Source organism: Hetaerina americana, unplaced genomic scaffold (assembly GCF_022747635.1).
Source record: "Hetaerina americana unplaced genomic scaffold, ioHetAmer1.1.p SCAF_7, whole genome shotgun sequence".
Taxonomy (NCBI): domain Eukaryota; kingdom Metazoa; phylum Arthropoda; class Insecta; order Odonata; family Calopterygidae; genus Hetaerina; species Hetaerina americana.
Window position 1 is genome coordinate 44,787,158 of NW_027287316.1, and position 27,849 is coordinate 44,815,006.

Below are 27,849 nucleotides of genomic sequence, written 5' to 3' on the forward strand. Positions count from 1 at the left end.
TAACAGGTCATAGCGGTCATCTCCATTCTGTTCATCGTGTTGTCAACCATCGCTCTCACTCTGAACACCATACCGAGCCTCCAGGTGGTGGACGAGAAAGGCAACCAGGTGGACAACCCCCAGCTGGCAATGATCGAAGCCGTGTGCATCACATGGTTCACCCTCGAGTATGTCCTGAGATTCAGCGCCTCTCCCGACAAGTGGAAGTTCTTCAAGGGCGGTCTCAACGTGATAGATCTCCTAGCCATTCTACCCTACTTTGTGTCCCTCTTTCTCCTCGAGACTAATAAGAACGCCACGGACCAGTTCCAAGACGTCCGCAGGGTCGTGCAGATCTTCCGAATCATGAGGATACTTAGGATCCTCAAGCTGGCGAGACACTCCACTGGGCTCCAGTCCCTCGGATTCACGCTCAGGAATTCATACAAGGAGCTCGGCCTGCTTATGCTCTTCCTCGCCATGGGCGTGCTCATTTTCTCGTCGCTAGCGTATTTTGCGGAGAAGGAGGAGACGGGAACAAAGTTCATTTCCATTCCGGAGACGTTCTGGTGGGCGGGGATTACAATGACCACGGTGGGATACGGGGATATCTACCCGACCACTCCTCTGGGAAAAGTGATAGGCAGTGTGTGCTGCATCTGCGGGGTTCTGGTCATCGCACTCCCCATTCCCATCATCGTCAATAACTTCGCCGAGTTCTACAAGAACCAGATGAGGAGAGAGAAAGCCCTGAAGCGCAGGGAGGCCTTAGAGAGGGCCAAAAGAGAGGGATCCATCGTGTCCTTCCACCATGTCAATCTACGGGACGCGTTCGCCAAAAGCATGGACCTCATCGACGTCATTGTGGACGCTGGTGAGTAGAAAATTTCCTCACTTCCCTTTCCTTACCTTTCACTCAATTTCATCCACCGGCGGAGACACAGGATCACCTTCGACCGGTCGAAGAAGAGAACCTGAGTGTCCGCCGGTACCAATTTGACCGGAGATAAGATTCGGATCCTCCTTTGTTTCATTTCACATTTTTATGCTTAATATGAAAGGAATTCTATGTTCCTGCTAGCACACTGCTTCGATTTTAATCCCTCCTCTAATTAATAAAGAATATTCCTCATATCCGAGGGTTTCAAACATAGATTAAGACCCAAAAAATGCGTTTAAGCTCGATCAATGCGTTTACCAAGCGATCACAGACCGGTATGATCTTATTCCGAACTGGCAATTAGTGGCAAGCTGACTTGGCCCGACATTTTTACCAACAAGGATTTCGAAAATCGATGCAATAGGTTCCTAATCATCCATCTTATATCCAAGGAAGTATGTCAGCTATTTCTTTTTCTGGTCCAGTTCCAATATGTACAGATCTAGTTGAGCTGTGTAATATCGGGTTATTTGAAAGTTTGAGGGAAGCCATCTTATATTGTACGATGTAATATGGTAATTTTATTTATACATCGTATATTATCGGTCAATGATGTCGATGGGCAGAATAGACGTTCTCAATCACATTTTTTTTTCATTCCGCCTCATTTACTACTCAATCTACGCGAGTCATTGGGGATTCTCTGATGCGCTCAAGCGATCCGAGTCAACTGATCCAGATAGATTAATAAAATCGCTTGATTTACGATATCGATCTGAGACTGCTAGATAAATGTCTATTGTAGTCAGTAACCTACACCATCATCTGATAAAAAAGAATTAGGGGTGAACTACCAGCCATTCGGGTTAGAAACACTCCGATTAAATTTAAAATTTGAAAGAGAACTCCCTACTTCCGTCAAAGCAGAGGTATTTTCGTGAAGGATCGAGTGATATAGGGTTTTACAGGAAATTGCCGTTAGAATTTCAGAGATCCTATTCAAGGTGACCAAAGAGAGTAAGAAGCAGATCTAGTCATGTAACGAAGGTTATGTCGCTCAAAAGCTGAGGAAGGATTCGATGCTTCTAAACTCCAATTTAAGCGTTGAAGTTAGAAGAATCAAAGCCAGGGTCATATTGCTACAGCTAAGTAACTAACAATTGTTCAGGAAATTTTCCCAGATTACGACTCAGCTAGCATTATCAAAGAGTGCTAGAAACTTATAATGAGTCGGTTCGCATCGTCCCAAGGTAATCGTATATCCTGAAATTGTATAACAAAGGGAAATATTAATAAGCACGGGTCGAAAAGTATCTTTTACCTAATATTTCAAAGTTAGTTGTTGGTCAGGTGTCCTCTGGAGTACATTAGCTTCCGTAATTATCTCCAGCAATTTTGAAAATTACATTGAAATTAAATAAATAAATGCGTAAGGATTCCATCTAAGAAATCTAGCTGGAATGGATTGAGTTTTTTCGAGAAGTCGATCGCGTGGCTCAACGAAATGCCTTGCATGCATGTTTATATTCTTGGGAAGCTTGGTTGAAAGAACGCGTGTAGGTCAAAAAAACAGTGGTAAGTATACTCTTGAAAAGTTGCTCTTCGATAAACAGCCTCTTTGCCTCAATCAGCATAGCTTTCTTTAAAAAACGCCAGCAGTAATCTTAGTGTTTCTCACGTGTGAATCTTATATGGTGTATGTAGAAGTGATTATTTTTTGTTGGCAGGACCCCTGTTTGGAGCACATCTCTGTTTATTTCAGCGTGGAAATACTAATTTATTATCCTTTTCTCCACAGATCTTGTCGCCGCCTGAGTGTTCCACCGTAACATATTTACTAAAGTAATTTACCCTTACAGCATACACGTTCAACAACGGCAACTTCACCCGTATTCCAAAGGATGGAATCTCTTGGAATAAAACTGAATTGACCTTTTTAATGAAATCCATGTTGTTCAACGTTATTAATGACCATTAAACAAATGGCTTTTTAGATTTATTTTTTTTCATCAATGATTAGTTAGAAATGTGAAATGCGTAACTTCACAATACATACGAGTAAACTGATTGCTTAGTGAACTTCATTCGCCCTTTTTCTTGAAAAAAAACCTCACCTTAGTTTCATATCCTTACCCTACTGTGCAAGCACACCGATGAACAACGACACTAACACGTGGACTGAATATTCTAGAAACTAAGTAAAATAATCTTTGGGTTAAATAGATAACTTGTTGACGGATCTTTTGCACTTCTCGTCTCCTTTCCAACTCATCCAAAAAACTATCGAAGGTTTGTTGATTACATCTACATTATTTTTGGAATGATAACCACACCTTCGTACATTCATCAGTCGACATGCTAACACATTTTTTCAGTGCTATGAATAAAGAAAACATATTATTCGTGAAAACTTAAATGTAGAGATAATTTTTTCGAAATACAGTGAAAAGTATAAATAATATGCCGAGTTTCATCAATGACAGGGAGGAATGAAATTTATGTTCCTAGAAATTAGAATGCACTAATTCGTACGAAAGAGGTCAGAAATCCTGGGCGGGGTGAGCACAAAGGGTAACCCCATTCGGCAAGGCGCGAGAGAGGACCCATGAATAACGATATGGCGCAAAGAAAACTTTTTCACCCATCCAGAAAATCCAATGAGCTCAACTGAGGTCGACGCTTGTGCGAAACTCATTAAACGCCACCGAGTCCCACGCGTAACAAACATGTATCACAACTGGGAGATCCGTTATCTCTACCCCGCATGAATCCGAGAAAGCATGGGGCGGGACATTGCCTCACGTAACAACCAACCTCCTCTGAGAGTAACGCGGTGCGGACAAGACCCATTAAAAAGAGGTCAGAGTCGGGGAGAGGGTGGAGTTGCGGGAGGAAGGAGGATATAGACCAAGGATGGATTCGGCAAGGGGTTCTTCGCCTTGAGTGCCTGGTGGGGAAAGGCAACGAACGGGGAGGAGGTGGAGAGCACAGAAAAGCAAAAGTGCACGCGGACGGATTTATTTTTAAGAGCACGAACCGTGCCACCGAAATTTATCCCTAACCCCGTTTTTCCGCTTAGGGAGGGCAAAGAATGTAATTCCAACCTCCTTCCGGTATATTTCCCCTTCCCGGAAACCACCCGAAAAAGTGGCGGGGAAAGTAACTTCAAGCCTCTCTCTCTTTCCATAAAACGAAAATGAATTTAAAAGACAAAAACATAGCCATACAGAAGGAATTTTTATTATTTTTGAGAGACAAACGACTTTCTGAATATTAATAGCGTCCACGAGTGATAGTCTTTGCCGAAGAATTTAGCAGGAGCATGCATAATTCAACGATGACGCCCAAAATGGCCATTTTTATGAATCGGGAATCTCCCAAATATCCTTCGGCACCGTGCAAATAAAAATGGGCGCTATCAAGGTCGTACTATTTAAGGGGAAAGTTTTCTTAGCTTTCCTCATCCCCTTCTTAATTGCCTTGCTTTCCGATATCTTCTAGCCCACCCTTTCGCCGGGTCAATATTCAGCCGAGGGATTATAGATAGAAGATTCAAACCTGAGGATTACGTTATACCGTAAAAATCGTCAGCATCTATCTATCTTCTATCTATCTTCTTTATTCTATCAGTCAGCATCTATCTATCTTCTATATTCTATCACATTATCAATTCTAAAATCCCTGTATTCAGGTATGAGATCGCAATGCTAATTACAATAAATTACTGCAAATACAACTCAAAACGCCAAAGATCAAAGTTAACTTAATCTTGACTCCCATCATATTTATGGGCACTGTTCCTTATAAATCCTAATATTCTTTTCGTACTCATAATTTCGACCTTTAGAATTGAACCCCGAAATACAACAGTCACACTGTATTATATAAAAATATTCAATCAAAGAGCCCCTTTCATTAAGAGGCCTGATGTCAGCACGACAGTTAAATAAGTCAAATTATGTCAGCAGTATAGCATGTATACTAGGATCATCGGCGCTACTCAAAAGCTGAGAATTAAATAACCACCCCTTGAAATTTTAAAGTCAACCATGGATACGAGGTTAAGACTGGCCCTTGGCGACCCAATGAATAGTTAAAAGTTTACGATAGACATAAAACCAAATGCCTGAAGGTTCTTGTTACCCTTAAATCCTACAACCAGGCACATTTTATCAGTTTGTTGCGCAATAAATCGAGAGAAAGGGATAAATAATTTAAGGTGGCTTCAGCTAACCCAATTTAGTTAGAGCAGTTCTGATTCATACTGCGGCTCCCACTATCTAAGACGCAATATTCAAGAGGAAATATCATCATTTCCGTTTCGTTTTTTTTTAAGATGTCCATCTAATTTTGCTACTTGATAATATGCAGTAATTTCTATAATTTTTTTAGCGTCTTTCAATGGACCATTTAACAACATCAGCTTTAATTAAGAGGAGGAGGAACACACATCGTCATTAATTTTCACACAAAAATTTATTCTTCTTTGGTTCACAATTCCTTCCTTGGAGAGACTAAAATAATAGTGAATTCAATAGTCTTTCAATTTAATTGCCTCTCTTCGCTTCTTAAAGGGTTGTGAAACGTCTCACTACAGCTCCGCTTGGCTTGAATCAGAGGCCCTACCCTGTTGCATATAGCGCTGCGTGAGAGGTTTCCTTCAACACATTTCAGGAAACAGCGTCATTAACGAGAAATCGAATTCCCCTTAAACACCGTTACGTCTGTCACTCGTCACCAAAAGCTTCTCCCCACCCAAATCCTCCCTCTGCCTGTTTACCTTCACCGACGGCGCATAACCCGTCGAAAACCCTCATTTCTTCTCCGTCGCCTCCCCCCCCTCCTCCCCGCCTCCAAATGTCCTAATTCTCACCCCCTTCTCCCCACACTCATTTCTGCCCTTTCTCTTTTCCCTCGCGACCGTCGTGCTCTGTTTATTTCCCGCGTAGCGTCACGCGGAGTATATTTAGCGTCGCGCCCGCAGCTTTCGTGGGAGCTCGGGGAACCCTGTCAGTCTGGCGCCTTCCCGCGCTTCTCGCGCCTTGTGGGATTCCCCGCGGGTCCCGGTGACTTCGGCTGTCGCCGGGCTCGACCTACCCACGTCTCCACCTCCCCTCAACCCCTCACCCATCCCAATTGGGGGCCTTTCTCCGGACGGGGTGGATGCGAGAGATGGGCTCGCAGCTTCCTTGGGCTAAAGCTGCCTTAGCGCGGCGAATGGGGTATGCCGGACAGTTTTGATGGGAAAAAGGCTTCCGAGTCCCGGTAGACATTTAGGACGCTATTACAGGATCTGGGGAAGAGCGTGGTTGGAGGACGAGGATCTTGAGAGAAGGAAGTGAGGGCGGGAAATTTTCCTTCTTTCTCCCGCCCTTCGAGGAAGTAATGATCCGTGCCATTTCAACCTTCAAGCTGCTGGCATTTCCTAATTCGCAGAGATTTATCGCCTCCTTGTAAAATACGATTTTCCCAACTCACTAAGGCATATGGAGGTCTTCTTATCATGAAATAACTTTCGATTTCTCTTTTGTTGGTCTTCATTCCATGCGAACATTCTACAGCACCTCACTGAGAACAATCGTAATAGTCAAAGGAAACTGTTCCAGGTAACTGAGGCATCTGACATGGATGAATACATCTAGTGCAAGAACATTAACGAACGAATAGCTAATACTTCCTCACCTGTAGGGTCATGACATATCCAGATAACATTACTTCAAGGATAATAAAACTTATCAAGAACAGAAGTACAAGATCTTAATGATGGAAGAGAGATTTATTTACCGGGAGTGGAGTCAAGAAATTGAGTGAATTGTACGAGAATAGATGCACGTAACATTTTGTCAGTTAAAAATGTAATATTTATCATTGAAAAAGCCACGTTTAAAATATGTTAACAATCGGATCGCGTATAATTATTAAATTACAATGACTAAGTGTGAAGGACATTCTAAATGACTTTTGAGAGAAAAATATTTCTTTACAGACTCATGAGAAAACTTGAATTCCTCTTAGGTCATAGGACACTTAGCTTAATTCTGAGCCTACGTAAATTACTCATGGTATTCCAGGAGGTTAGTTTATCAATGTAAAACAAGGAAAAGTTATCATACTCTAGTTTTTAACTCTACTCATCTTTAATTCGATCAATTTTCGATCATATCAAAAGCAAAGCTAAAAACGGCAAGGTCTCAGTTTAATAGTATTGTAATCGCAGATAAGTGGCTTGATTTTTGACAGTAGGTATCTTTTGACGCCCATTCAAAGAGCACGCACCAATATCTGAATGGTACTTCAGTAAGGAGTGTGTTTCAGAGCACATTGCATAACATTTTCATACTTAGTTTTGCCTAGTCATTATAGGAGGAATACTAATATTGCTAGTTTCACACATTGGTATTAAAGGAATTTAGCTACAAATAGTCCCAACACGATCGTTATGAGATGGTGCGGGGGCTAACGTACTGGCTTCCCACCCTGAGGGCGCGGGTTCAAATCCCGGCGGTGTTGAATATTTTTCAGAGGTATCTCGATCCCTGCTTAAGGTGCTTTGTGGAGGGCACTTTCAGTGAGTACGCCGTCCGTCGGATGGGACGTTAAACTGCGGACCCCTTGGCGCCTTTCATAAAGAGTAGGCTAATGCCGACGCCGGGTTTCTCTCCACCCTTCATCCTTTCTATCCCCTATGGCGCAAATGACCTTAGCTGTCGGTCGCCTCCCCTAAAAACTACTGCTACTACGATCGTTATTTTTTCCCCTAAGCGTAATAAGCCATTGAGTAATAAAAACTATAGGAAATGGGCCTGAAAAAAGATTAGACATAAAATATGAAGCATTGTGGGCTTCTGCAATGGTTTACTGTTACTGTTGTACATTTACCGCGTCGCGTAGTCAAGTCTCGCCCTAAGACTACCGAATATTTAATGCAAGTATTCCGTTATAGGGAATTCACGGCACGAAAACCTTTTCGCTTGAGAACTACCTCTCACTGAACCGGATGCACTGCTGGAAGTATCCTTAAAAATAATCCTAAATAATAATTGCCCTCTTCAATCCACAATACACCAAGCCTCTGTATCAGGTTCGTTTCCCATGAGTTATGTCTCGTCTCCAAGCACTAATATGACACAAAAATGATGGCCTCAGCTCCAATTCTCAAGTCACAATTCTTACGCCCGATTACGTTCCAAACAAATGCTTCTATGGCATCATCGCATAGCATAAGTGAAGCATAAAAAATTGATTTACTAATCTACAGTTAAAAGATGTTCCCACCGGGAAATATCATGAAATTGCATGGTAGCGTAGCAGTCGGACACATTTGCCTCCATCATATTTTTCACATAAAAATGAAATGGAAACTCGATTGCATTAGGAGAAAATCATATGCGTCTTATTTTCCATTACCCCGGACTTAAGTATTTCGGCGAAGTGTGCTGATTATTTTTATATGTTCAAAACAATTCTTCCCTCAGAGTAATACTGCGGTGCAGTTTGATAATGAGTGCTTAAAGTGGCGATACTAAAAGTTCCCACTACTATATGACTTTTGAAAAATTATTCAAAAGTTTGACCCTCCTTATCAGCAGGAAATCTTTTATAACTTGCACGCTTTTATGTAAAACCAACCTTACGAGAGAATTATCTTTGTTCAAGAAATTATTATGCTTATAAATAATAATAATCTTTGCTTATAAATAATAATAAACTTTGATATTCCTGCTTCGAATATCATATGCATCTAGGGAAAGAGTTGGCAAATATTGTTTCACAATAGTTCAATATTAATATTTTCATTGGCATGATTTAACTTCTTGAATCGGGCAATGAGTAGTTGGAATATATTTATCGTTTACAATTTTATGCCGTGAACTTATCTAGGAACGCATAATACCCTACAAGCTTTAGCCGCAAAGGTTGGATGGCAAAGGTGCAACGACACCATCCATCAAAAAGGAAATGAAGTTTATGATAAAGAGATTTTTGTAACATAAATGTTTCCTTCTTGTGCTGAAGTCGTATATGGTGCGTGAGAGCACAAATATTTGAATCTCTGTGTCCGACGCTCTATCTCTGTTGCTATTATTTCATCCTCTATAATTTGGAATTCTTCATTGCTCTCTTCATTCATATTTACGGGTTATCAATCTGAGAATTGGTTTGAAACAGTCCTCCAATCTTCCCTCCTATTTATCGATATTTTCTGGGTTAAATGGAAGAAGGGACCATTTGGTCTCAATTTCGCCCAAATTAAGACCTCTATCTATCTATCCATCTATCTATCTATCTATCGATATTTTCATCCCTTGATAGTTTCCTTCATTGACGTCACCCATCACCTTATTCTCGTAATTCATCCTTCGCACTCCGCTTTAATTCTTCTTACCACCTTCAATTCCTTCAAATGTGGTCTTAATTCAACATCAAATTCGAGCCTCAGCATGTGTCACATTAATTTCCTTATTATTCTTGTTCAATTGTCAGCTCTAGCTTCTCTCAATACTCACTCTATGAAACCCTTTTCAATTAGTACCCTATCAGTACATCATAGTATCAACAATTTTCTGAGGAAAAAATTTCCATTCCTTCGAATATTTTTTTTTCTCTGCTCCTCCTTTCGTCCACGTCTCACAGACAAACTAGAAAAGTAAACTTCACCACTTCATTACCAGTACACGTAAAATTCTTTTACTTACTCCATTGCCTTACACTTGTCTTTTTCAGAGATAATCTTCCCTAATTCGAGTGCAGAACCGTTACCATTATTACCTTCCATATTGTTTATCTTGAGATTGAATGTCTTCGTTCCATTTTATACACAGACTAATTACTATTCAGATCCTCTCGCTTTTCTGTAAGTACTCGTACAGCTCAATTGTCCGACAATCGTGGAACGCTTACCCTATCTCCAATTATTTGCACGCCGCCTCTTATATTTCCCTTGAACTAGTTCATCACCTTCTCTATGTCCACATTAAAACTTAAGGGTAAAAATTATCAACCCTAACTTTCTTCTTTAATATTATTCTCTTATTTCATCACACCTAATCACTTCCGCTTTTTCTTAATATAAAACGAGTATGCCTTTGCTATTAAACAAAAATATTGGATTGCATCTACATGCTATGCTGACTTTGGGAACCACCAAAAAACGTAAGAACTCCTCCTAGTGCGATTGTGCATCGTACGTGAAAGGCGTGAACACCATGGCTCATATTTGTTGTTCAGCTAATAGCATAATTTAGTTATTAAAAATATGTAACTTAAAAAAAAACAGAGTAGATTCTATGGAAGTAATATATTGCCATCAAAATTTATAGTCGATATGAATATAAAAATAAGATTCGATTTTGGAACTTGAAGAATAAATTCCATGGGGTGGCTATGCCAAATCCAGTTATACAGTTGTTCGCCAAATCGGTTACAGAAAACCGCTTACCCTCAGGAACGAAATGAACCAGAGGCAGAATAAATATAAAAATCCAGAAAAGCAACATGAATGGCTATAACTTTGTTTCTCATTTCACGATAGAGTAAAAAAACTCTGCTATCTGTGTCATTTTTCATTGAGATCTCTTTCTATTTTTCGAATCATGCACGCAAGAGTTCCAATTTTCTTCCACGGCCGTTAGAAAGTTTTCAGGAATTTTCCCGCGTACAGATATAAATATTCTTTTTTAGTGAGTTATAGCTCAGCCACAATAAAAGCAAAATAAAAACACCAACGAAACCGTTTTGAAAGCTAGCAATTTCAAAATCAGAATAACATACTCTTCGTATTCTTCCACAATTTTCCTACATCAACTCTTCGCGTAGTACATTATAATCAATATCACTATCGATTTTAAACGTTTCTGCTATCAATTCTAGCGGAAAAACATATATTATAGCGTGTTTGTGATTTGCTTACTTGAATACTTCATTATGCTTACTTTGTCTGAACCTAAATATGAAATTACTAATGGGAAATGGTGCATACATAAGTTATCATGAATAGCACCTAGACAAGTGTTTCTCTTTACCGAGTGTATGCAATAAATATCAGCAATTTAAACACTTTATGACTCCCGCCATTTTTAAAATTCCCGAGGCAAAACATTTAAGCCACATATGCACTGCAGCGATTTGTGACAGAGGGTACTAAGAGGGACTAGTTATATGTGAAGTCCTGTGTTCTTTCAACCACGATTTGCATATGAATACTTGTATGAGGATTCCTAGAAACTGGCCGTTCGACAGTACCTTTCTCTCCCATATTCCCCTGTGGCCTATATGTTTTAAAATAAATTCAGATGAACTATCGAAAATTTATTACCATACAATTTACTCCAAAAAGCCTGTCGAAACGGCCCCTCACGCTAGGCCCAGCGAATCAATCATCGGTTTGTGCAACTTAAACCCATATGAACGATCAAGAAGCCTATTCCCTCTACTCCCGAGGTTCGTGGAAATTCCATAACATACTCTAATTCGCGCGAGATGATCGAGCAAATCAAACAGGTCTGCCAACAACTACAACAGCCCCTCTCCGAGGGAGCGCGGAACTTTTTGGCGCTCTTTTACACCCTCACGTCGCCACCTCCTCTCTCTCTCTCCCTCCGCCCCACTCCCCCCACGCCCATCCTACCCCAAAAGCCTCGCCCCCACCCCTCCCCCAACCCCTTTCAGTGGGTGCGCCACGCGTATCGATTTTAAAGGGCGAGAAGTAGGGCGAAAGGGAGGAAGGTGGTGGGGGAGATATGTTTGGGAGGGAAGGAGGGAGTGTGGTGGGAAGCGCTGTAGGATAAGGGGGGACATGGGGCCACGAGGGAGGGTGGTGTGTTTTGGGCAGACCTGTGAGTGGAAGGGAAGGGGAAAACGAAAAGGAATATGGCTGAATATTTGGCGGGCGCGGGTGTGTTTGTGCATTTGTGCGGGTCGGCGGGAAAGGAATCCCATGCATTAGTGTGTGGAGTGGAGCGGCGAAGCGTTTGGAGATCCAAGTGGGATGGTGCAGAATCTTGACTCTCGAGTCAGCGGTCGGTCGAGGCTTCGCGGAAGAATGAACCTTAAGAGTGAATATTAAAATGTGCATTCCAACCTTTTTCTCGCGGGAGCATTCATAGCGCTTTCCTTTCGCCTGCGTTTAAGATGTGCCCCTTGTTCGATGATTGGAATGAGCGTCGGAAGAATCCTTCTAGTCCGATGGGCTGCAAGACTCTTTTGGTCCGCGCCTTCCTTAAGAAATTGAAAAAGAAAATTCCGCTGTAGGAGCAGAAAACTCCTACAGCTCCAATTAAAGTGGACAGTGTTATGATTGATAAATCGTGCCACGTACCCTTGAGTACCACTACCTCAGTTAATCTATTTAAACGAATAATCGCCATATTTCTCTAAAAATGTGCAGAATAAATTTGAAATGTTGAGACTTGTTTTACTCAACCCAAGCTGAATAGATAACTCATCCTGGGTTAAGCTGGGTACAGTCCGTGCTCTCACTTGGACGATTTCTGGCCCCATTTTCTTCCAAGCGTACACTTCGGCTCAAGTAATAATATTAAAACAAATTAGTAGTCCTGAATAATTAAAAATTCGCACCTGCTGACTGAAAAATCATGGATTCGTGTTTTGGCTTATAACGCTTAGTTTATTGATTCCTATGGCCACATGGGCAACCACAGTTGTCCGAAAATCACACCTCTAATTATTAGGAACATTTAACTGCGCATTCAGATTTACTTATCCGAAGTGTAGCAAGTTTGTTTAACTCAGCGCAATTCATTTGAATAGTGATTCCACAGCTAAGGACCGCAAGCTTTCTCACTATCCTTACAGAGATATACTTTTCATCTAAAAAGTAAAGCCTCTCTTGTCTTCAAAATCATGATTTTCTGAGCGTATGAATTACTCTTAGTATTTATACCGAAAATCCAAGTACAACTTCTCCATATTTTCAGAGTGTCGATTCAAATTTCATCGTAATATAAGAATACTCCTTAAATGATGGTAAAACAGATGAGTGAAACATTTTTACTACTCCCTATAGATAAAAAAGAAACCAGAGTTTTCTTTAATAGGGTTACTAAAATAATGCAATTCGGGGAGCGCGTGAAAAATTGCCCGAATTATCTATACAGAGGTAATCATTAAATTTGTAGATTTCGTGCGATGTTTCTCTGATATTAAGAAAGATACTTCATTGGAGTACAATGACAATAACACTGTCAAAACACACATTTCAATATGATGAAATACGTAGCCGACCGAAAAACTGACCTTCAAAAAATAAAAATTAGGACTTGTTCCAATTTTTTTAGTTGATTTTTGAGAACACTCCACGAAAATCCAACAATTTTGATGAAAGGGTATTGGACAGATGTGGCCAATAACTGATCATATCCCATCATTGTGAATACAAAATTTTAATTTTTCTACGTCAAATATACAATCGATTGACGAACGAATGTGTCTTGATTTCCGTCACCATTAGTCAATGAACAATTGGTAATTTGCCGAAAAGATACGCTTTTCTTAACTTGGGACCCTAGGATTTTCAGAGTAAGGTACTATTAACTATACCATACTCTGACATTGTTAGGTAAAGAATAGGATAATAATTTCTCGAAAAAGGAATTGTTTAATGGTAAAATTATATCAAAATGCCTATTAGGTTATTTGACGTCACATTAGTTTTTTTAGCAATGTTGATGCAAAACTTCAGGGCTAAAAAATTATCACTTTTAAGTAACGCCACTTCGGCGCTCTGCCACACCTAAAAGTCACAATTATTGACTTTTTCGACCCATTTCACATACGCTACGAGAACCTCTTGTTTGCTTCATTGGCTGCAAGCATACGAAATTAATACAAGTAATTACTTCTTACTGTCTACCTTGGCGAAATATGCACCTTATAAATTATATTACCTTGCAATGTTTTCCCTAAATTATCCCCATCGTAGATAAATATTAGTAAAGTGGGAGCAATGCCACTACTGCTATTTGATTTCTAAAATTAGGTGAGCTTCAGTAATTGATGGGTAAAGCTACTGAGTATGGGCCATCCCAATTTGCCCTGAATTCAGGCACGTCACGCTCTTTTGTCCTCTGACGCGCCAGTGAATTTTGAATAATCATTGATTGCAATGGATGTTCTTCTAAGGTTGATAATAACATAACAGTGATCAATTTGCCGTGAAACTGCACATGCATGTAGGGACGACCGTTACGATAGAGTGCAACGACGCCTACGGCCAATAATTCGGACGGTGAGGAAAGGGGGATTGGGGGAAATCACCGCATGCACATCGTAGCACAGCACACGCACAAGGATCCGCATTGAAATTGAGCTTTCTACGGAAAGGGGCGTGTGAGCCTAGTGAGTAGTGCCTTCTGCTACAGACTGGAGGGTCCAAGTTAGATTCCCGTTGGCTTTGGACAACCTCGGCCAGAATTTTTCGGGTACTAAATTTTCCTGGGAAACCTAAACCCGAACAGGAAAAGGAACCGTCCTCTTATCCTGGTGTGTGGTTATAATAAATTGCATCGTTATTGTGTACCTAATTTACATGGTGCAAAAAATGAACTTTTTTCGTATTGTCTCTTCTTCGTCATCACTGCCATCATTTCTTTCACCGATTATCAGTCACTTCTTGGAATTTTGTCAGCAAAGTCGCTTCGGGGATAACTGATTAAACATCATAAACTTGAAAGTAGCATTTATGAGAAATGGAGACTTGTGCGTCTAAAATATATTTTGCAGAAATTTCACTTGAACAGACTAACAAATCAATTGTTATTCGCACTTCAAGTCGTGCAATCATGGAATAAAAGTTGAAGGGGTGCGACTTAAATAAATAAACATGGTTAGGGAATATTAACATAGTTAAGTTATATTTCATACTTTCTTGGTTCTATGCTCAGGTTTTCAAGATGACCACTTTCATTTCAGAAGGGCCTTCCTCTAACTTATCACTCAAACGACCACATGAAAATTTATTTTCAATTCCATTTTCGTAATCACTTCTTGGTAATAAAATGAGCCCCAGTGAAATTAGTGCGCTCTTTCAAGGCCAAATCCTGTTTAGCAGACTATATTTCCCATTGTTACAATGCTATTGTGGAATAGGATCCCTTGATGGCCGGGGGACAGCTTACAACGGGGCGAAATTTTCTCTCCCTCTTTTTCTCTATCTTTACAACTCCTGATTCCTCATAAGAGACATTTTTCAGCAGCAGTGTGAGACAATGAGCCAGTAGCAAAAATCCAATAGCCGTACAGCAGTTCACCAACTGCATAAATACATCCAATAAACAAAAAGCGTGTTTGTCACTTTGCATAACTGAAACATTAAAATATGCATGTACAGTAAGACAGCTAAGTTTGATTCACATTTGGGAAGGTATTAAGCACAAAATCGCTTAAGTGTAACATTTAATATCTTTTTTTGGTTAAAGAAATTAACGTATTTCTTAATGTTCAAAAAGGAAATATATAAAATAACAGTAATCAACCCGAGAATTGGTTTAATAGATGAGGGTAGAATTCACCTCGTACGAAGCCAAACGTCGTGTGTGTGTGCCGTCAGGTATCAGGGTAGGTGGGCTAGTTCCTTTCTCAATGCAGCCTGAAGGTTACTGGGAAGACTAAAAAAACGCACAGCTGAGGTGAGGCTGAGAGTGCTCAAATGCATCACCAGGAATCAAAGACAGACCCTATGGTCAATAGCCCAGCGCACTAATCACCAGACTTCCACGCCCCCAATGAAATGTGCATTTTACAGAAAATATCCTGTGGCGTGAAAGCATTTTAAAGTAAAATTTTGATAAAATAACCAGAAAATAAATCCTCGACCCCAATACCGGTGAAATGTAATGAAATAATTGACTTTGTAATTCCACACACGTCATTTAAAAAACACGACCCAGGTTTCGACGTTGAACGTCATCATCAGACCTGATGATGACGTTCAACGTCGAAACCTGGGTCGTATTTTTAAATAAAGTGTGTGGAATTACAAAGTCGATTATTTCATTACATTTCAATATGCTATGCAAATTCCATAAAGTTACGCCTGAGACAACAAACCCAATACTGGTGTTTTTAATAGTAATATTGGCATTTATTTGGTCATTTATTTCGGCTAATCATATTAAAGAATTTGCCTAATTACAGTGCACACTATACAAAAATTAGCTTTCGATATTTATTTCGAACACGGCGATTTAAAAAAGATCAATTCGTGACAACCTGATAATTATTTACATAATCTCGAGGGCGTCTTACATATATTTAAATTGTTAAATATAAAATGGTTGAAAAAGGTTTACAAGTTCGGAAGCAGGAATATCTTGCTACCCATGGTGGTGTAAAGTTATTTCTATAGGCCAAAAACCCCTCGCGAAGACGGCATTCCTTCGATTCCGCCCGATCCCTGAGGTCGGTCAGCAGAATAGAGAAGACCCGCTAGCCGCCGTTTTTTAATACTGTGGGATGCGTTTCGCAAAGCTACAATTGTTCTCTTACATTACAAAATAGCTTCCCTTCTATTATATTTCCAAATGGGCTAAAATATCCATACCATTTCCCTCCATTTAAAATATCCACTGGTTACCCACAGATATTGTTCACTTTCTTGTCACTTGGTCACTTTTATCGTAAAAAATTATAATCAAGGTTAACAAAAACATGTCATATTCAAAGCCTCGAATTCAATGCCAATTTCACAGTAAGTAAAAAGAACATTAGTCCAGTGAAAAAGTACGAACTATTTAAATATGAATAAATGAAAGCTTAAATTAGGCTAATAAGACATTTCGTAGTTTCGAGGAGATTAGACCGAATTTCACAAATTTCTCGGATATCACCGCACCTTCAATTTGATTATAGATATATCTGGATGCGGTTGGCTTTCGTTAGGTAAACATAATGAATTGCTTTAATTTGTTTCATAACAGTAGATTTTCAAGGTTGCCAACCCGCAGTCCATGCTTTTACGCCGTTAAATCGTCGTTTTGGTATACATCTGTGTTTTATGCGTAATATCGTCCCACATTTGTAAAATGCCATCCAAAAATTACCTTTGACACTTTTTCAATAGATGTAGTTTTACCATGACTTGAGATTATTTATAGCTTCATCTAAAATGCATGATATTGATTACATAGGTGGGGTGCCTATTTACCTTACTTTTCGTGGGAAAATATATGACGTAAATGATAATCTAATCAATTTACAAATCTTTAAGTACATATTGTACGTAATTTAAATGACTTCCTGAGTGATTGAAATCAAATTAATATGTGACCCAACGTCCAACAAAAATTGTCAGAAATCATTTACCTTCGCAATAAATACAGCATAACGTAGACAGTTTTATGGACAGTAAAAATAAGGATTGGTTAGCAGTAGAAATCGAACGCTATTACAGAAAGATTAGGGCCATGATATGATAACTCAATTTTTTCATTCGCAAGAACCATTACCATGACAACGATGACGTCACTCATTACCGTATTCGCAACAAAGTTTGTGTGTTGCCGGGTAATCAAAATGGAGAATATGGAGTTATTTCTACATAATAGTAGAGAGAGATCCATTTCACCAAATATTTCTACTCCAAAGGACGATAAGAGAATCCAATATATAAAATGGCAAAGTGTATCAAATACTTCTTTACAACTAAAATATTTCTTTCTCGAATACGCTCGTACTTCTCCATTGCAAGATATGTCTGGCCTACGTCCATGAAAAATTATAAGAAATCATTCACTTTCGCAGGTTATGTCGGGAGATAAGTACTGATAAATTCTACGAGTAAAGCTGTAGGAAGAGATCAATCATATAGTGATATATGTTTTTCTTCATACACTACCCTCAAATTATCTATTTAAACTATATATATATATATATATATATATATATATATATATACATACATACATACATATACATATATCCAACCGTACATCACTTCTAATAAATAGCAAGTAATAAGAGTTCCCTGCAGAATTGAGTCCATAATCACCACAGCTCTATTTTAAATTAAGGGAAATGCATGTTAATTGCGCCAATTCGTTCCTACTTTAATGATCCCAAATCCTACCCTAAAATAACATAGAAATATTATCATATACTTACTCTAAATCGTCCACATTGTAGGAACAAAATATTCTTTTCTTTTCTGCTAAGGTGATGCGGCGCGGTTTAACTGGAGATTATGAACGTTTTTAAACAATTGTTATGAAAAAAAGGAACGACGAAATGAAGAGAGCGAAATTTAATCGGCACTAAAATGTTTGATGTTTGTATATTAATTAAAGTGTCTTAAAGTTCTCAAAAAAAAGCATATTTTCCTCGTGATTTTCTAACTGGCTATTCTCATAGCGATGAGTGTCGCATTGCCGATATGGAGACGGAGAATCAGGTGATGAAAGGAGAAAAAATAATAAATGCGTATAAATGAAACGATACCTTCCGTGGAAAACTTGTATTGAACATTAAATTTATATATTTCTCGTTTGGTAAGGTACCTCTGGTGAATAGCACATCAGCAATTTCAACAAAACGGTTTTTTTTCAATTTAATCCGGCAGATTCTTTTTTTCTTTATGTGGGGAATAAAAGTATATTTATTTAATTAAATACAGTAATAAGTAAGTTGCCTAACAAACATCTTCATTTTCAGCCATTTATCGTCTGCTTCAATGGTCGCAGGTAAAATATTCTACTTTATACCATATGGTGACCTCTAATTATCCAAATTATTATTTCAATTGTGGTATAAAATAGCTAACATTCTCTCCCTTTTGTAATTACCCTGTACTACCTCGGAAAAATCAGAAAAAACCTAACATTTTCATGAGCTTATAATATATCCATAGCCAGTGTACCCTTTCTCTCATTAGTCATTCTCTGCTCAATAAATGGCCTTAATATTCAACAAAAAATTTTCCCTGATAATATATGCTGTCAGAGTATTTTTTTATAGTTTATGGTAGTTATTATTAAGTTCATTGAAGTAGAATCTGCAATCAATGAGATAAATGATGATAGTAAAGAAGTTGTATTTAATAAATCACTCATTGTATGATTAAATTAAAACTGAATTAATAAGGTATTATCATATACTGTTAAATTATTAGAAAAAGCCTCAGATTGCCCTTCTTAATGCAACAAATAGGTAAAATTTTTCCACGAATATAAAGGAGCATCATTTCAGGCAGAACTGTCTATGATATCGAATAAAACTTCAATACCTTTAGCACCATCACCTGGTGTTGCTCAAGGATTTAGAACAAATGAAATTTGTGCTTGCCATTTTGTCCTTTCAATTGCTATGATATTCAACAGATTCATTTTTTTTCTCAAGGACTTTTTCCTCAAGGCAAGAGCCATTCCCCACTAAAAATATTCAAATCAGTCAATGAAAGGAAATCATCATTTTGCTTAGGAGAAAAACTTGACATCTTTGTGCAGCAATGTTTTGAAGAACTTCCATTTGATCAATGGGTCACCATTCTGCAGCCTAGCTTCCACATATTGTAGTGAGTCTAGGTCATTGGGTTCCCCATTTAACTCTGTATATGATGAGATGGTTGTGACTTGCTTTTATATTTTAAGAACAATCTCAACATTCTGAACATACAAAATTTTTTTGTTCTCTTAAATATGCTGAATGATTTTTTATTACGATTGGAGAAACCAGGTTCAAATGCTTCATGGAGTTACAATCCAAACTGTCTTTAGGACAGTCTCATCATCTTTCCTCCCTTTATAATCTTGTGATACTATTTTCATGTGCTTCTGTAAGTTTGCGATTCAATGAGTACAACTGGAGCACTGAGATGTGTGTAAGGCACCTACCAGGCCATATAATATCAGAAGGAAAAGAAAAGAATTGCCACTCGGCTCACATAATCAATAAATTAAATTAGATATGATAACTGAACACTTAAAAAAAAGATGAATGAATGTCTCACAAGTCTGATAAGATTTTAATATAGATCCTTTTGGAAATAATAGGTATGGCAAGCATAACAAATTTCCAAAGTACCTACCATCCATTAAGTTTCACGAAAGGGATAATTTTATTTTGGTAATATTTTAGTGTGACCAGTCACTTTTCTCAGCAATTTTCCATTTTAGGCAAAGAAGATCTTCCCAAAGACCAAATGAGAACATATGATGCTGACATCATGGAGCTGCACACCTTTTCTTCATATTTGCTATGCTCTGATAATGCATGTCAAAAGTGTTATCCATGATCTATAAAACTTCTAGCCCAAATAAATTTACAGGTTTTTTTGGTGGATTTTCCAAGAAGATATATGTATATATTCTTAGGGTTATTTGCAGACCAATTAAAATTACATCCAGTGGCATTAATCAGCAAGACTGAATATTCAATCATTCAGTTTTTCTTACGTTACATTCAAAGGTATTAAAATGTATACTATTACTAGATTTTCACCTTCACTGACTTACTTATTTTACATACACACTCTGCTGTAACAATTAGGAATCAGTTGTTTAGTTCAATAGCTCATACTATGTACCCGCTATCACTATTTCATGTAAGAGAATAACAAGTTACAACTTTTGTAATGAGAATGGAAGAAAACATTTTTGGCAAAAACTCATTATTCTATGCCCATTCTTGAAAAAGAAAACTATGGAATAGAAGGTCCATTTTAATGTGGGGAAAAATTATATACATTGAAATTATAAACTTTAAACATTTGTGACCTTATGCGAGGACCTAATTTCAGAAAATCAAGATACAGAGGCAAACTGGAGAGAATAACAGAAAGCGAAACACATTTATTTAAAATATTGGTTTAAGTATCACTAGAAACATAAAGATAACATACAAGATTACACTTAAGTAAAAATCATATGAGTTCAATGCTAGCATAGAGGAAATAATTTTAGCCCTATATAACAAAACGTTAAGTGAAGTTGGCTACCATAGATACTAGAAAGAAGACCCCCTTTCACACACACAATGCATGACTGCAACAATGAAAAATTTCAATTTTAGCAATAATAATTATAAATTTTATTTGCCCAGTAGATCATTATACATAAAAATATGTAAGATATAAGGTACATCAAAAAGAGAAATGATGCAAATATTAAATTAATACAGAGTAAAAGTCCTAAAATATAAATAAAGAACATTTATACTCAAATAATTCCCTTGATACAATTAATGAACTTATCACCTATGAACACATCAACAGAATAATTCATTTTTTGATTTATATACTTTTCAATTTGGCATTAAATAAATATATAGTCTTACAGTTTAGAAATTAAGCGGGAAGTTTATTTTACAACTGTAAGCCCATGTCACAAGGTCTTTGTATCATTTTATCTGTCCTGACTGATATACACTGTAAGTAATTGAGCTATCTGGAAGGAAAATTATATGGAATGTTAATTATTATTAATTATCTCCATGACTGTTACAACTACTAAACCATTCAGCCTCCAGGAATATTATTTCTGTTCATACAATATTTGTGTGCTCCCTGAGATAGGCATGAAAGGACAACTAAAATATTCACTGAGGTACATTAATTTAATTACTTATATTATCCTTTGACAGTACATATTTGTAAACATTAAGTTTGCATCAAAAAAATTTTATTCTTTCAATAAGTTTCTGGTTTCAGCTTTTCGCTAAAATAATTATCAAATTGAAAATATTCTGAAGCAAATAATTTAATCGTACGATTTACAATTTTGATGTAAATGATTGACTTTCATGTCTTCAATAATATAAGCTTCTTAATGGGCCACCAAACAATATACATTGTTGAAAAACATTTACTGATAGCAAAGCCTTGGGGATTCAAAATTTCAAAAACAATATTTATGTAGGGTAATTTTGAACCCAGTAAGATGGATAAGGATTAACATGGAGCTTAAGTGGAAATTGGGGTAAATATTGGATGGAAACTCATCTATACCTTATTTTTACACAGTAATTTGGTAATTTTCAAATGGGACCCAACTTATTTCTACCTAAATCAAAAAATTTCTAAGTGGAATAAACATAGTTTCCACATTGAATCCACCTTATTAGCAATTGTTTTTCAGAGACAACTGTCTCTGGAAAACTATTTCCATTTTGAGTACCAGATTCAGAAAAAAATGCCATTTCTGCTCATAAAAGGCAGTGCCTCACTCAGAGAAAAGAATCTCCACTTCCATTTGACTTTATTTCTACCTAATAATAGAGGGAAATCAAAGGAATGTGTTTCTGCTACTAACTCCCAACAAGCTCTGGTGGATTTCACTAGGAATCTATGTGAATTCAACAAACTCGTTCTCACTGGGATGGTTCAACCTTTCCGGCAAAATCCAGCCAGTGAATTTATCTCTATTGATTCTCAAAATTTTAGACAGATAATAGAATGATTATAGATAAATTAACAGACTGGCAAAAAAATACTGCTATTATGAGAACAAAATTAGCTGAAAATTGAATTGGTAACAAATGAGCAAAAGATAAGAAGCTTAAAAAACATTATAACAGGATTCTACTACAATTAAGCCCAATATTAAATCTCACCTGAATACAGCATATGAGACTATGAACCTATATTTTTTAATGAAAAAAAATGAAAGAAAATCCTATATTATATGCATCAATTAATTAAATAGGCAACTTATTTTTTGTGAACATCATTAATATTAGAGAAGAGTGAGACACGGAGTGTAATACATTACTCATTTTATCACAGCATGCCAAAGGCACTAACTGCACTTTCATCTCATTTTAAATTCAATACACTCTTAGAATTTTTACAAGGAGTTCAATAATTAAACATTTATTGCATGTTAGTTTCACAGCATCATTACATAGCATTTGTCCACATTCCTGAAAAAATATGATATGTATTCAAAGCAATAAATACCACTCTCAACTGACACATAGAAATTTTAACTTTGTTTTTTGCTTCTTTCAAATTAAATGGAATTTTACAAAGTTAAAGCTTCTACAGAGTACTTAATTTTGTCGTATAGCTTATTGAGTGTAATGGCACCTTGAGATGAATGGCTTAGCACACATTTCCTACAAAGTTATTTATAAATGGAGAACACATGAGTCATTATGTGCCAATAAATAATCCCAATGGAGACATATCAGATTGAATTCCAAAATATTTAATAAAATTCTCCTTTATGATCAAATTTAGAATTTTTCCCAAATTGGATATATATATATATATATATATATATATATATATATATATATATATATATATATATATATATATATATATATATATATATATATATATATATATATATATATATATATATATATATATATATATATATATATATGCATTGTGAAAAAACCTATCAATTTCTTTAAAATCATCAATTTAAGCACATCATTAATAATTTTCAATGTTGTTAGTGCCTCCCAATTATTTTGAAATTATCAATACAAAGGGATATAGCTATATTCTTTTACAAAAAGATGGCAAATAACATTTCAAATACTAAAAGACCTCCCTTCCATTCCATTGTTAAATTTAAATAATTGAGTGATGTTGCAATGGAACCAGTTCAGCAGAAAGAAACAAGAACACTGTTTAGCAAAGCTTTTAAGGTGAAAAGGTATAAAATGGACAGAGAAATAAATAATTTCAAATAACTCTCATAAACCACTCCATCTTCTGCAATATTTCTGATTAAAAATCATACTAAAAGAATCATTAGACCTGTACTATAATTTTCTCTCTAATTTTTCATAAGTGATTGTACATATGATATAGATATGCCACTAGAAAATCTTTGATTCATCTGCAAAAACAATGATTCCACATCATTGCCAGTTTTCAGTGTGACTATATATGACAGGAAAAGGAAATAGATAAACATGTATTCATCTCATTTCTTTTGATTTAATTTGGTTGGTAAAAAGCCAATAACCAATAAACACTGCTATGGAGAAAGGCTTATCAATAATATGTTTTTCATCGCAATACTCTGTTCTGCTATAAAAGAAAAACATAATACTAACAAAAATTCATCACCAATAAGATTTATAACAAAAATAGACATTTCAAAATGAAATAAAACACTCCTACAGCAAGTCACAACAAAGATGAAATAACTATAGAAAAATGTATAGTCGACATATCTAGTAAAAATAGCATTTCAATTAAACTACGAATTGCATTTTATTAAAAGATAAATTCTCTTGAAGGCCACAATTTACTTCAAATTTCAATCCAAATAACTTCAACAAATAGTTTTCATACAAGTTTGTCAGTATTTATAAACTATAAATGGTTATTCCAACTTAAATCAACACAGTGAATAATAAAATGGTTGATTTATAAAAAAATATATGATGAATTAATCTTATGCTTAACTAGACCAATTTCTTCAAAACACACAATAGCATCCAAAAATAGTTTAAAAGAATCCCTAGCTTAAATATGTATTAAAACTGGTGACCCCAAATGTCAGACCTAAGACATTATTTTAATGCAGTTATTCTAACAACTGTATGTCTTCTCCAGGGTGCAACTTGGTCCTCCTGAGGGCCAATGGCTTTCTATTGCAAATTATATTTGGAGCTTTCCCTCCGTGGCCAAGATGAAGTGGTATGGTTTTAAAAGATTTAGTTGGCATTCAGTAAGTTTCTTAGGACTTTCTTAGACACAGTATTCCATTATGAAACAGTCATTAGTCGATAGTTTTAGATGTCTTAGCTGTATCATAAGAAGTCTCATAGATTCTTTATACTATCTGCCTCAGGTATGATATTTTAGATGTTTTTAATTTTTGAGACTGAACATTATTTAAGCTGAATAGTTTAGTATGTACATGTTACCTGCCAGTATGTGCAATTATAAGTATCGCAAAAACATTCAATCATTGATCAGGCCATTAGTTTATTTCAGAGATACATGCATATGTGTAAAAAAGATGTAAATATATGTATGCATGTACATTGAAAACATTTTTTCTGCAGTAAAGTAAAAGTTAGTGATGACTTGGATTTAAAAAGTTATTACATAAGATGATTTTTATGGTATAGTTACAATTCAAATATTATTAAAAATGTGACATGTTAAAAAAACAACATTTTTATGACCTCAATAATCCTTAATCAATCATTGACTGGGAAGAAATTTGTTTGCATGGTAAAAATATTTGAATATTCATACCAAACATTAGCAATAATGTGATATGATTTTCTTTTAGCAAGTTATTGTGGTGACTGGAATAGAGAAGCTTACATTAGTGTTCTGAGTATTAATGTGAATTATATTGCAGCCTTCAATGTTCAATTTTGCTTGGCCCAGTAGGATGTGTGATAATATTGACCCATTGTTTCCAGCCCATAACTACACCATGCCCCTCAAATATGCCTGAAATTACACAGCCCCAACCAATTCTCAAAATCCCACCAAATCCTTCTCCCCATGCCCATATCTTGCCTCTCACTCACCCAAACACAAACCCTTGCAACTTGTTTTATTGTCTCAAGGGCCCACAAAATTAAGTCTCGCCCATTTCTTCTACTTCTTTCTCTCTCTCTCCCCTTCTCTTCTTCTCCTTCTCCTTCCAGCTCCACTCCTACCTCCAGATAACAACAACGAGTGAGCTAGTCCACAGGTCAGTCAACTCCAAGGACAGAGAGAAAGAGAAAGAGAGAGACATATTTATCAGTAGCTTGGAATAGAGGTGCACGGAGTTATGCATTTAGTTCTTTGCAAGGCCCTGCTGAGTCACTTGCAGTTTCCCCCAACCCCAACTGTGCTATGCAACCTCCTCTTTATAACTGCTCAAACCTTTGGCCATGCATACTGTTTAATCTGCTTCCCTCATCTGCACCCCTCAAGCATCAAGGGCTGGTTCTAAATCTTGTACACACCAATTGTAAACGCCTATGCCAACTGGGATGAATACCCTTGAGAACCATTCCTTCCCAATTGTCTCATAGGAAACACTGTGGTGTAGCACTGTAAAAAAATTACAGATGCATCATTCCTGCTAAGTCCTTGTTCTGAGCTAGAAATTTATATCAGCAGTTCACATCTTACATTAATTTGAATAGTCAGCAATCCTTTAAGATAAAAATGAATTAAGAGCACACTTCATAAATCTGAGAAAAAAATTATAGCATGATTAGATAAATACAGAGATTCAAAATGTCTTTTTAAAAATATCTTTCCATGAGCAAGTTTGGAACAGAATGTACACATGTCATGACTTGTAAGAGGCAACACTATTATGAGGCATAATACTGTCATCCCATCTTAATTCAATAGCTGAATATTCAAAGCCTAACTTTTCTTAATGATTTTTGACAACAAAGTATAAGTTAATGAAATATGTCATTCAATTTGCTTATATCACAATTACACAGAGCTAAGAATTGTAACTTAACATTACTCAATTAAATCATTTAGGACAGTGCGTGGAAATACAACTTTTAGGGCTTCAAATGTCCTCCTACCAAATAAGGAATAACTCAAAAGCCAATTTCAGTGCATTAACATGAGTCATTCAGATGGGACCAGCCCTGCCCCATGAGCCCCAAAACCAGTCCCATTAACAACATCCATACCCCTGGCCAAGAGCATCTTTCCAAAGGAGAGCCAGACAAGTGCACAATGGTTGGTGGAGTGCCAAGATGCATGCACCAGCAATACCTCTGATGATGCAGAATCTTTTTTTGTTCAATAACATCCCAGCCTCTTTAGATGCATGTGCTCGTCTTCTGGGCCGGGAAACAAAAAGACTAAGGAAGCACACAACTGAGAATGAATGAAATTTGAAGAAATGTTTTTATTTTATGCAGCATTGAAATAGAGCTCTCTTTTTTTTAGAAAATTCTTATGCCCTTTTTGTCTTGTGGTAGATATTTTATTATTACAACCTCCATTTCGCCAAAGGCAGATTTACAACGAAGCAAGCATGAAGGATATGTAATATATAGTGACTTGAACTATTTTTAAATTACAATATGCAACTGCTTCCTCTTTTGCTCATTTGAAAATTTCCTGCTGCTGCTATTGTTGGTCTCGGTCAACATCTTTCATCATATTATTCATCCGTTTTTCTGTCTTCACCCGATTACCATTTTTAATATTTCCTTGCAAATCATTTAAGAATAATCATATCTTAATGCCTTCATTTTCCTATAAAATATGTCACTTTTTAAATCACATTGTAATTGCATGCCAGTAACACTGATTTGTATCTTCATTGGGCTAATTACCATGAGTATCTCCTACACATTAGAAAAGAATTCAACCAAATTAGTAATAAGTTCTAATGGTTCAGTGGCACACCAAGTGCCAAGTACAAGACTGGACTCTACCAAATAATTACTCTGTGAAGTTAATACTTAAATATTTTTCCTGAAAAAGTTACAGTTAATCATCCAGTTGAAAAATATCTATTAGTTGAAATAACAATTCCATTTGAATATGCAATCTTTCATCATATTTTATAATTTCAAAATTAAATATGAAATTAATCAGTCAATATATTAATAAGATCAAAAAACCATATGTGAAAGAGTTTCTATTGTGTAGACATGAAATTCATGGTAATATATACCACTCTAATTATGGAGCAATAAAAAATAAAAACTGCTTCAAATTTAGCATACTTCCACCATTCAAAAGTTGTCATTTACATTACTTAATAGAACCAACAATAAAACCCAAAGACTTGTTAAATCCACTTACTTATTCTTGATTATTCAAAAATGATTAGCAGCCATGAGATTGCAAAAAATATTATTAATAATGTCATTAATAAATTTTCACCACCAAAAGCATCTGGTTCAAACAATATTACCACATGCACAGACACATCATTAGCACATATCATTAGCATCATGATGTAGGTATGAATTTTCTTACATTTTCTTGTATGTACATATGTTATATTTCTTACATGCTGGTGTAAAAGAGCTCCTATAATCCCTTGGAATAAACCAAATTTTACGTTGATATAGTTATG

The 27,849-nt window shown here is 36.5% G+C and overlaps 1 protein-coding gene across 1 annotated transcript in view; it reads left to right on the forward strand.

Annotated features, from left to right (window-relative positions):
- Positions 1-27,849, forward strand: part of LOC139696664 (uncharacterized) — a 248,519-nt gene that overhangs the window by 196,076 nt on the left and 24,594 nt on the right. Inside the window, exon 5 of the mRNA XM_071595476.1 lies at positions 7-853. Within this exon, the coding sequence (XP_071451577.1) occupies positions 7-853 (847 nt within the window). The remainder of the gene's footprint in view (positions 1-6; positions 854-27,849) is intronic.